The 12,304-nt window shown below is 41.4% G+C and overlaps 1 protein-coding gene across 7 annotated transcripts in view; it reads right to left on the bottom strand.

Annotated features, from left to right (window-relative positions):
* The window catches only part of PARP4 (poly(ADP-ribose) polymerase family member 4), a 120,773-nt gene that overhangs the window by 32,985 nt on the left and 75,484 nt on the right, over positions 1-12,304 (bottom strand). For all 7 annotated transcript variants that reach the window (XM_077809051.1, XM_077809090.1, XM_077809098.1 and 4 more), the window contains exons 27-31: positions 11,472-11,552; positions 8,151-8,231; positions 6,093-6,188; positions 3,922-4,080; positions 2,938-3,249 (exon numbers count right to left, since the gene is read on the bottom strand). In XM_077809051.1, the coding sequence (XP_077665177.1) occupies positions 2,938-3,249; positions 3,922-4,080; positions 6,093-6,188; positions 8,151-8,231; positions 11,472-11,552 (729 nt within the window). The remainder of the gene's footprint in view (positions 1-2,937; positions 3,250-3,921; positions 4,081-6,092; positions 6,189-8,150; positions 8,232-11,471; positions 11,553-12,304) is intronic.

Below are 12,304 nucleotides of genomic sequence, written 5' to 3'. Positions count from 1 at the left end.
CAGGACCAATTCCCAGTTAAATCATCCCAGCCAGGGCTTTGTCAAGCCTGACCTTAAAAACTTCCAAGGAAGGAGATTCCACCACCTCCCTAGGCAACGCATTCCAGTGTTTCACCACCCTCTTAGTGAAAAAGTTTTTCCTAATATCCAATCTAAACCTCCCCCACTGCAACTTGAGGCCATTACTCCTCGTTCTGTCATCTGCTACCACTGAGAACAGTCTAGAGCCATCCTCTTTGGAACCCCCTTTCAGGTAGTTGAAAGCAGCTATCAAATCCCCCCTCATTCTTCTCTTCTGCAGGCTAAACAATCCCAGCTCCCTCAGCCTCTCCTCATAAGTCATGTGTTCTAGACCCCTAATCATTTTTGTTGCCCTTCGCTGGACTCTCTCCAATTTATCCACATCCTTCTTGTAGTGTGGGGCCCAAAACTGGACACAGTACTCCAGATGAGGCCTCACCAATGTCGAATAGAGGGGGACGATCACGTCCCTCGATCTGCTCGCTATGCTCCTACTTATACATCCCAAAATGCCATTGGCCTTCTTGGCAACAAGGGCACACTGCTGACTCATATCCAGCTTCTCGTCCACTGTCACCCCTAGGTCCTTTTCCGCAGAACTGCTGCCTAGCCATTCAGTCCCTAGTCTGTAGCGGTGCATTGGATTCTTCCGTCCTAAGTGCAGGACCCTGCACTTATCCTTATTGAACCTCATCAGATTTCTTTTGGCCCAATCCTCCAATTTGTCTAGGTCCTTCTGTATCCTATCCCTCCCCTCCAGCGTATCTACCACTGAAGAAACCGGTTCTTCAGCTTTTGGCAGTTCATCACTGGTTACAACCATACAAAATGGGAAATGACTGCCTAGGAAGGAGTATTGCGGAAAGGATTCTGGGGGATCACAGTGGATCACAAGCTAACTATGAGTCAATAGTGTAACACTGTTGCAAAAAAAGCAAACATCATTCTGGGATGTATTAGCAGGACTGTTGTAAGCAAGACACAAGAAGTAAATCTTCTGCTCTACTCCATGCTGATTAGGCCTCAACTGGAATACTGTGTCCAGTTCTGGGTGCCACATTTCAGGAAAGATGTGGACAAATTGGAGAAAGTCCAGAGAAAAGCAACAAAAATGATTAAAGGTCAAGAAGGGGAAGAATGAAATAAATTGGGTTAGTTTAGTCTGGAAAAGAGAAGACTGAGGGGGGGTAAAAACATGATAACAGTTTTCAAGTACATAAAAGGTTGTTCCAAGGAGGATGGAGAAAAACTGTTCTCATTAACCTCTGAGGATAGGACAAGAAGCAATGGGCTTAAATTGCAGCAAGGGCGGTTTAGGTTGGACATTAGGAAAAACTTCCTAACTGTCAGGGTGGTTAAGCACTGGAATAAATTGCCTACAGAGGTTGTGGAATCTCCATCATTGGAGGCTTTTAAGAGCAGGTTAGACAAACACCTCTCAGGGATGGTCTAGATAATATCTAGTCCTGCCTTGAGTGTAGGGAACTGGACTAAAAGACCTCTCGAGATCCCTTCCAGTCCTACGATTCTATGAAACTGAGCACAGGCCCCAATCCCTGCCCTGGGCCTGCCAGCCAGTGCCACATGGTGAGACACCCCACATCCAGGACAATGCCCTCCCCTCTCTTTCCCATGAGCAGCCAATTGAGCCCAATTCCATGATTTTTCCAACAGTCTCCCTGCTGTAGGAAACATCACGGTATTGGGCTAATTTCACAATTTCCATGTAATCCATGAAATCATGATTTACACAGGACCTTATCCATAGTGGGATCTTGGGTGAGGATGTGTATAGCAGGGTGGAAGGGAAGGTATTGTTATGGGCTTAGTTAAAACATCTTTGAAATTAGATGTGACTGCGCTCTTACAATTAACATGATTGTCAGGGTAAGTTAAGCACGACCTCCTCACCTAAGCCATAAGGGGTTGTGAACCCATCCAGGAGTTTTGGACTGAGTGGTGAATGGGGTTTCGGCAAGGAGTGTATGCATGTTCCCTGGGTGGGTTCGCAAATGCTTTTGTCTTGGGTGGGCAGGGGCTCCTGCTTTACATATCCTGCCAGTTATGTTAATTGTAGGGTGCGTTCATACCCAATCCCAAAGAGACAAACAGCAAGAAAGGGAAGCAGCAGCCTGAAAGCATGGTATAAGACCATGGAAAAAACTAGGGAGAGAGATCTCTAGCTAGCACTAGACCCAAGGAGGCTTGGGGCTATAAGCAAAGAAACTGTTTTTTGTTTCCTGGTTCCTCCTACCTTTGGGGACCCAGGACCTCGTACATTCCCTGTTAATAAGCAAGATCAGGATATTTTTTGACGCAGAGTCTTTCATCAATTTCTATCCCCCAACTGGAATACCAGGGCCTCAAATTTTGACTAGCTGCTTGGGTCAAAAAGGGGTATATAGTGCGGTGGCGGTTGTCCCTCCCCATCTGGGTCAGAGGGAAGCCACACTGCCTCATTATGTCACTGGGGTCACTGCTTAACATCAGGGGAATTAGCAAATCAGGTGCTAATGCCCTGACCCTCTCGGTGGGGCGGCGCACCAAACCGTCTGTGGGCTCTGGCACTCCAGTACAGCAGAGCTAACAAGCAGGCTATAGGCTCTGGCCCTCATGCAGGACAGAGCACTACACAGATTGTTGTCTCAGATCTGGCAAACAGCAGACAAACACAGGCCTTTTCACCTATGGTGGGGAGGCTGCCACCCCTGGGATGGGTTTAACACCAGGGGGTAGGGGAACCCAGGCCCTCCCTAGTCCACTGGTTCTCAGCCCCAGGCTATAAGTGGCAGGATGTTCTGTCAGTGGGTCAGCGGGGATCTGCCCGAAACACACAGACCTGGATTCAGGCAACCATGCAACCAGACTATAGTCTAGTGTCCCTGGGCCACTTCCTACTACCTCTTTGTTTGGTACCTGGGCACTGTAGGTGTTGTCCATCTCCCGGGGGTACATAGCCATCAGCAGCTCCTCCATGGACTTGGTCTCCTCTGGGGTCAGGGCACCACTTGGTTCAGCAGCGGAGTAAGAGGCCAGCAGTGAGCGATATTCACCTGTCTCCTGCCCTGACTCGGCTCCAACTGAGCTGAAGGTTCCTCTTTTTGTACTTCCCTTCCTGCCTCTCAATTTCCAGTGAGAAGGGTGAACCTGGCTTGACTCCACCCACCCAGGCACATAAAGTGGTTCCTCCCCCTGTGGATCGGAGGGAGGCCACACCGTGGACATGATCTGCCAACAGAGAGAGCAAGAATGAACACGAAATTGTGATTTTTATTATGTCAGCATCACTTCTGTTGACACAAATTGGTAGTGTAGACATGGCACAAAAAAGTGAAGCAGCAGCCTGTAATGTAAGTATGGTATAAGACCCTGAAAAAGCAAGGGAGAGAGATCTTTAGCTAGCACTAGACCCAAAGAGGCTTGGGGCTATAAGCAAAGAAACTATTTTTTGTTTTCTGTACATTCCTTTGTACATTTTTTGTTTTCTGTATATTCCAAGACTAATATATATATAAATAAATGCAGTATATATAAAGTATATATTCCCAAGAGAGGGAAATAGCAGCCTGAAAGCATGGTATAAGACCCTGGACGGAAAGGGAAGAATTTATCCTGGAAGACAGTAAAGGGCCACTAGAATCCTCTTCTCTCTCAAAGATCTCTGCTGCAATGGGGCCTGATGCCACACCACCTTTTATGTACCTTGCCTTTCTTTGAGAGAGAGTCCTCTGATTTTTTGCACTTCACACAAACATTTATGAAATTAATTGCATCCAGAATAATAAGAAATGGTGCAGACTTTATAAACAACTACCAACTGCTACCTTATAAATCATCTACTACCACAACTGGGTAATACACAAAAAATGGTAAAAACAAGAACGCATAAAGCGTATTTACCGATTCACATCTGCCAAATCCCACTCCTCTATTAGAAGACAGGTATCCATGTCCAGATGTCTCATGTTCCCAGTCCATGTAGGGTAAAAAGTCTACATCTTCCTCAGCTATAAGTTCAAGAATGTTTGGAAGACCAGCATGCTTAACTTCATTAACATCCTAAATTAAAACACAACAGAATTACAAACTAGAGAATTGTCTTCAATTTTATTGTAATCCTTAAAAGTGATGCTTGTTATGACAAAGATTCCCTCGCTATCAGACAATGTAAGGTTGAGAGTCAAATGCTGGGTGAAACTTGCAAGGAAATATAGAGAGGAGGTGTATTCAGTATATAAAAGATGCTCAGTATACACAAACACGGAGTAAATGTAACTTTATAATGCCCGACTGCATTAAGGGTTGTCGTATCATAACACACTATTGGTAGTAAATGGACTGGCACACAACACTGGCAATGCACCTCCAAGTATTTTGAGAAACCTCTTTTGTATTTTATGTAATTTCAGTTCAGAAATTACCCTCTCACTTGCTTTCAGCGGGCAGATCAATCAGACAGTTTAAAATTTTGGATGTCAGCTGTTATTCATGTGTCACTTCCCCATCACAACTCCCGTATATAAGTCAATGGTTAAGAGCAACCAAACACACCAACATATTGTAGATTACGAGAAGAAAAGAGTATTTCTTCTGTGAGTATAATGCAGTGGTCTGGAACATGGTAGATGATGTACAGAATCCTAATATACAAAGATGATGTTTAAATTTCCTTTTTTCTGATATATGTACAAGATACATGACCTGCTTTATTATACATGTATATGATAAAGATGTTTTCCAATGTATTGGAACCAGTATGCTTTTTAGCAGGTTATCTGATTTTTATACTGCCAAGTTTATACTGTTTACGTTTAACTGTTGTTTATGATATTTCACAGTAATCAGAGAGCCTGAGTAGAATGGCACTTTATTTATAAAATTTGTATTATATAAAGATCATTACCAGGAGGTAACAACACAGATGATTACATTGTCTGAAAATCAGAGCAAGAACTGCCAGAAGAGTGAAAGCTCTGACTAGATTTTTGCTAGGGAGGTAGTGACCAAGTGCGGAGGGGTGCCACACAGAGCTTAACAGTAAATCTTTGGCTGATTAAGGAGCCGTATTTACAAGAAAGGGACAATAATTCCACCAATAACTATTACACAGGATTGCTGGGATATTATACATGTGATGACATCTGTCAAATGTATGAGTTATATTCTTAAAAGGCACAAACAAAACAATATTTATTTCTATGAACAAAATCTGTGCCAGCCTATTTTTAGTTTTAAATGCAGTACAAATGTAATGGTCCAAAATATGGACGTCTCCTGTTCCTTAAGTTATCCCAACTTACTCAATGCCCTCCATGACATTCAGATAATTATACCGTAATAGGGAACTGATTATTTTCCTTTAGTATACTTATAATCCTAAATAAATAATAATTAATAACTATCAGTATTACTTATACTATAATAGTTCCTAATGTGCTAGATGCTGTACAGACATATCGGAAGACACAGTACTTGCTGCCCGCAACCCAAACAGTTTCTTTCAATTACAGTTGCAGGACTACAGGGTAAAAGTGTTGTTCTTCTAGATTAAAAAGTTCTTTCTGGACCAGAGATGGTGCCTTTATAGAAGTTGTGCCTACAGATATAGTCCAGAAGTCAGAACACTTGCACAGTTCTGAACTCTGCCACATGCATACACAGATACAAAAAGAAAATTGCAGTTTCTAAATCATTAAAAAAGCAAGTATCTCCAAAATAAACACAGAGATTATGCCTCTCTGTTGGTTCACTTGCAAACATCTAGTCTGGGTAGTGGGTGGGACAGAAACAGACTTTGGTTGGATGCTTAGGTACTCCAACAACGTATGATATAAAAGAAGCTTCATAAGGAAAGTAACATATAATTCAAAAAGCACCAAAGAACACAAGCTTTTGCAAAAATAATTTTAGTTCTTCTGTAAAAGAACTAAAATTGTTCACTGTGATAATATTAAGCAATATGTGCTTTAATTCTTACAAGATTACAGTAATTGTTTTTCTTTTCAGTTATTTTCTAAAGAATTTTTAGAGACATAGAGACAGTAATGGGACATTTTAATGGAAACACATACCCTTTTTTCTACTGCCACAAAGCTTGTAAACTGGGTTATGATGGAGTTCTCCATGCTGAGGTTAATAATCAGGACTTTCAAAGTATGTTTCTTCATCTAGGTTGTTATATAATGACAAAATATGTTTAAAAACAAAACATACAGGTGAAAACAATATTCGCTAGAATAAGTGTCAATGTCAAAACTGAATATACACAATATGTTCTTATGCACTATGGATATAAGTAAGCTAGCTCAGCTTGCAGCTATTTCTAAGCAGTGCAGATGTGGTTATGTTTGTGTACCCAATTTCCTGCTTCCTGTTTAGAAGTGTTCTGAAGGGAGAGGGGCTAATCCTAACCCTCTCGGCTACTTGCAGATTTATCCACTTGTGCTGAGGGAGAGGAAACTGGAACTGGTAATTCTTAAAGAAAAACTGCACTGGAATGGTCTTGTCACAAGTCAATCAGGGCTCCATTGGGCTTCCAGCTCCTTCCAATGCAAGCATATGACTCCTTATCAGATCCTGGATCAATGACAGTCATTACTGAAACCTAAAGGGCACCATGTCAGCAGCACAACTAAAGCAAAACACCTTGCACCTATGGGACACAATTTGTGTCAAGTCAGGAATGGAAATGCTTAAGCCTGTTCAGGACTCAGAAACATCCTGTACACAGACATACGATATACTGAGACCTCTCTGAAAACAAACAAACAATCATGTTCTCCAGAATCTCAGCTTTCATTTAATGAAAATAAAGTAAGCCTCTAGCTGTCATGGCTGTGAAGAAAATCTCAAAAATGTCAACTGAGTGTAAGTGGTGCGGAGATTTCTGTTGGTATGGCAGAGCATGGACCAGTTGCTCTGAAATGTGTGACTGACCCCCCCTCTCCCCGCCCACTCATTTTAGTGAAGTGTTACCTCAAATGCCCAATAACCATCATTTAAATGTCAACAGTGTTAACTATTTGTAAGAAAGCAGTATGGGGGTGTCACAGATTTGCAAAATTTACTATCTGTGAATTAACTGTCTCACTTTGGTGCCTCAAGAGGATGGCATTTGGAAGGTACCATCACTTATTTATTCCCCCCAATCAACCCCAATTTGCCTAGAAGAGCACATGGGCATAATCAAGTCCCAGTGAAGGGGAGACAAGCTCAAGGAGACTAGTAGAGCTCTGAAAACATGCACCATCATATTTTAAACATCTGCATGATTTACTGTGATGCAGCATTACACCCAACTCACATGGATAGAGCTTATTTTGTAGGCAGAGCTGTGAAAAGTACCACTACTATATTTCCCCCGCAATCTGACCCCAAAGCTTGGGACCCACTCCTGCAAACTTTTCTCACATGAGGGTCCAACTGGCTTCTAAAACTCTGACTTCCAGTGGGACTACTCAGGTGAATAAAGTTTGCACGACCAGGTCTTCACACATACAAGCAAGTAAAGGTTTACAGGATTATGCCCTCATGTCTATAAACATATGTGAAACTGAATGTTGAAAAACAGGATGTTCAGAAAAGAGCTACAAAAATGATTTGACATGTGGAAAACATGCCTTCTAGTGAGAGACTTAAGAAGTTCAATCTATTTGGTTTATCCAACAGAAGGTTAAGAAGTGACTTGATCACAGTCTACAAGTACCTACATGAGGTAAAGATTTCCGACAGTAGACAATTCTTGAACAGAAACTAAGTGGAACTTATCTGGGGATGTGATGGGTTCACCATCACCTGAAGGTTTTCAATCAAGACTCTCTCTCTTTCTAAAAGATATTCTATAGCTCAAACAGAAGTTCTGGGCTTGATGCAGAAGTTACTGGGCATGTTCTTTTGGCTTGTGTTATCCAGGACATCAGACTAGATGATCATAATGGTCCATTTCAGCCTTAAAATCTATGAAATTCATACTGCAACCTTCCAATTTCCATTCCCAAGTCAAACATTCTCTCCACCTCTCTTCTTCCTAACCCCATTTCACTGAACCCCTTTAACAGTTCTTGTTTTAAGCATAAACTGAGATAAAATAGTGGTTCCTAGTTCATATTCTTATCTTTAGAATGACAAACCTCATGTTCTGTTTCATTTTCATGAAGTATCCCATCTTCATAATCCCTAATGAGGGCTCTTGCTGTGAGTTTGTGGAGAAGCTACATTAAGGAAAAGAGACAAGTTCAAATGATCACCAATTTAAAACCTTGTATTTAAAAATCTCCATTTTATGTATAAGGTTTTCTGATTTTTAAAGTCTTCTGATCAATGAGGATTCAGTTTCAGGACAACTGGCATCTAAAGTTACATTTTATTGAATGTTAAAAGTTTCAAGGCAGTATTTTCCATAGAGGAGCATTACATCCCACACCTTGTTTGAAATAATTTTGTATTTTTATGATTAGTGCGCATTTTTTTAACTTTTAAAAGTCATCATACCTTTATACCATCAGCTCTGGGGGACAGTGAACTGTGCAAACCGGTGATGTAATTTCTGTTTCAACTGCACCACTCTAGCCAAGAGGAGGAAAATAATCTGTACAACTGTAATATGTTAAAGCCAACAAGGAGTGGGAGTACTGAGGACTGTTAAACCCAGCCCAGTAAGGACATGGAGCAATGTGTCATCCAATCATCTCCACAGGTCCATTTTTAAAAAAAACATTGACTGACTCAGAAGGGAACCCCTGGTGAGTCCTTTTTGGCTAGATGTTGGTAGCCAAAACAAAGGGATCTTTCTGGATACAGGGGAAAGGAAAAAATGGTGGGAATTCTCAGATTCTATCTGAGGCATAGAAAAATAACACTCATCTTCGAAATTTGGCCCAGATTTTCATAAGGCAGCTTCTCTTTTTGCAATCGCAATTTGCACCTGTCAAAATTGCATCTGTCCTTTCTGCACCTTTGACTAGTTGTGGGATCAAAAGAAGGAGTGTGATTTGTGGAGGTACAAACTAAAAACTTGACCCATGAAGAGGAATACTGATCTGAAGCCCAGATGAGCATTTGAACCTCTCAGGACAGTAGTTTAAAGAGTACCTGACTCATTAGGATGAGTACCTTCCCCATTTGCACCAACCCAGTTTGTCTGTATAAGAGCTTTGAAATTTACTGAAATAGCTTCCAATGTGGATTAAGATAAACAGCAAAGATGCACTCATTAATAAATAAAAATGCTCAACATGAATTTACACCAAAGTAACGATTTCAAAATAATTATTAATAAATAATTATTCTGGAATAGTTATTTAGGTGAATTTCCAGGAGTAGACAAGCTCTGAAAAGTAAATAAATGCCTCTTTTAGCCATTTTCCTCTTTTCAGTTTAGGAAGTTATTTAGGACTGCTTCCGTGCTTTCCCATAGGGAGTGGATCTGCAGTTTCTTCAATATTAACTGAAACAGTCACAACCTTTGGTCACACTGGATAGTGCTGCCTTTTACGATTCCTCCTCTCTCAGGGCATCTACACTACAGTCTACACTACAGACTTAAGTTGACCTGTTAGGTTGACTTACAGCCACCTCAGCAATTACTGCAGTCACTGATGTCCACACTACACTCCTGTCAATGGTGCACATCCTCACCAGGAGCACTTCCAGAGACTGAAGAGGAATAGTGTTGGGGATTGAGAGCCAGGACTGAGAGCCAGGCGCAGCTCCCCGCCAGGAGCCAGCTTGGCTTCTTGCCTCCCAACTGGGACCTGAGGCCAGCTGCCCACCGGATTCTCAGCTTCTCGCCTCCCCACTGGGAGCGGGAGTGAGCCACTCGGGCTTCTCACCTCCCTGAGTTTTTTCATCAATTTCACAGATCCAGCATGGAGCCCTGAAATGGCCAACAGCCAATGTAAGTAAAGAGGTGTCTACACAGATGCTGCATTGCCCTAACTACACTGACATAAGCCCTATGCCTCTTGTGGATGTGGAGTTAGTATGTCGATGTAGCTGGGCATTTACATCGGCACGACAAGGCTTCAGTGTGTACACTGACATAATTAGGTCATAACTAGCGGCCTTACGTCGACCTAACTATGTAGTGTAGACCAGGCCTCAGTTCTTTTAGAATTTTTCCAAAAAGCAATGGCTTAAGTATTGAAAGAGAACGCTGCTGCATCATCCCCAGCAGAGGTCAGCTAACATCACCTCAACGTCAGAAACTACAGAGGTAGCCCCAACAAATTCCTAAAATGAGAAGAACCACCTTCCACCCAGGTAAGTTTATATTTTACAAATCAGTCTGGGCCATCAAGCATGTCGGAAATGTGCTCACTTATCCCACATAAGTCAGCTGCCTTTTTAAAAGCTTCCTTCAAATGAGGCTGAGGTTCTTTATTAAAACAGCAGAAGCAAAAATGCTGAAAACAAGGGTATGTGCTATTTTAAAACAACATGTATATGGTGTTAGGATATAGATATTCAGGCCTGTCTGTAAAGGCCTATACTCTAAGAATTTAGGTGTATTCTTATCACTTAGCTAGTTATAGAGGTATAAAAGAAAGAATCAAAATCACTGTCTGCTGGTGTAAGAGCTTTCTCTTACTGTGACAGTCTGAGGCCCTGTTCTTAGGCTAAGGCCTTTGGCTAAGCAGCAGAGGCAGCCATAAGCTGGGAAGTGAACGGTCACATCCTCACATTCCAAACTAGTCACATTGAAATAAGGTGCTATTGGGCTGTTAGGTGCTATTAGGCTGTTAGGGCTGTCCTGATAAGGCCTATTGCCTCCAGAGAAAGGGAAGTGCCTAGAAGATGTAACAGGAAACTTAGTTTGATGGCATCCTGTCTGGCAAGAACTCACTTATCAATACCTGGGATGTGAAATCCTCATTTCTGTGTTTGTTCTATCACTGTAGTCCCCATTTCCCTATTGTTTGTCTGTATAATCTCTGTCTGGTTCTGTGATTGTTTCTGTCTGCTGTATAATTAATTTTGCTGGGTGTAAACTAATTAAGGTGGTGGGATATAATTGGTTAAATAATCATGTTACAGTATGTTAGGATTGGTTAGTTAAATTTCAGTAAAATGATTGGTTAAGGTATAGCTAAGCAGAACTCATGTTTTACTATATAGTCTGCAGTCAATCAGGAAGTGAGTGGGGTGGGTGGGGGGAAGGGAACAGAGAATGGGGGTGGGGAAATTGGAATCATGTTTTGCTAAGAGGGGGGGAATGGGAACAGGGACACAGGTAAGGCTCTGTGGTGTCAGAGCTGGAAAGAGGGACACTAAGAAAGGAAACTGGAATCATGCTTGCTGGAAGTTTACCCCAATAAACATCAAATTGTTTGCACCTTTGGACTTCGGGTATTGTTGCTCTCTGTTCATGCGAGAAGGACAAGGGAAGTAAGTGGGTGAAGGAATAAGCCCCCTAACATATGGTATGTATAAATAACATTGGCCTAACTCACTGTTCCTGTTGTCTTCTGTAATTCAGTGGTTGATACCATTTCTTGCAATTCTTGGTCATTTATTAGTGCATTTAAGGTGGCCTGAAAGAAATAAGAAATGTATTCCTCTCATTTTTCCCTATCATTCCGTGCTGTCAGTACTTCTGCAGTGATGCTCCATTTTCAGAAATGCAAACAGAATTGGAGTTGTGAGTAATCAGATGCATATCTTTAAAAACATTTTCCCTGGTACACAAAAGAATCTATACAGAAGACCCACAAAAAAGGAATCCTAAATGTATTTAAGCACAATGACAGGAACATCACATACGACATTTTGTTGAGAAGATGGTTTCTATTAAAGTTTGATTCCCTCTACAACTTGTGTGATAAAGGTTGGTGGCCAATAAAAAGTGTGTCAACCAATGTTCCCTCTAATTTTTTCCATCCATGTGCAGAATAAATTTTGTTATGTGCACCAAGGTATGTGTGGATGTACACCACCAGTAGAAACAAAAAACCTAGATATAATATATATTTTAAAAAAGTTAAATAGGGATAATTACTCCAGCCAGGACAGAACATTATAGGCATTACAGAACTCACTACTCAAAGAATTCAATTTAAGTGTAAGAGAAATAAAAATTATGAAATGCATAGACCAGTGAAAACGCTAAAATAACACACTTTGAAAGAATAAAATTACAGAGAATATATGTTTCAGAGTGGTAGCCACGTTAGTCTGTGTCAGCAAAAAGAACGAGGAGTACTTGTGGTACCTTAGAGACTAACAAATTTATTTGCGCATAAACTTTCCTGGGCTAAAGCCCACTTCATCAGATGCATGCAGTGGA

The sequence above is a fragment of the Eretmochelys imbricata genome, chromosome 1, assembly GCF_965152235.1.
Source record: "Eretmochelys imbricata isolate rEreImb1 chromosome 1, rEreImb1.hap1, whole genome shotgun sequence".
NCBI classification, from domain to species: domain Eukaryota; kingdom Metazoa; phylum Chordata; order Testudines; family Cheloniidae; genus Eretmochelys; species Eretmochelys imbricata.
The sequence above is the reverse complement of the archived record's forward strand: the minus strand, read 5'-3'. Positions and strand labels throughout refer to the sequence as shown.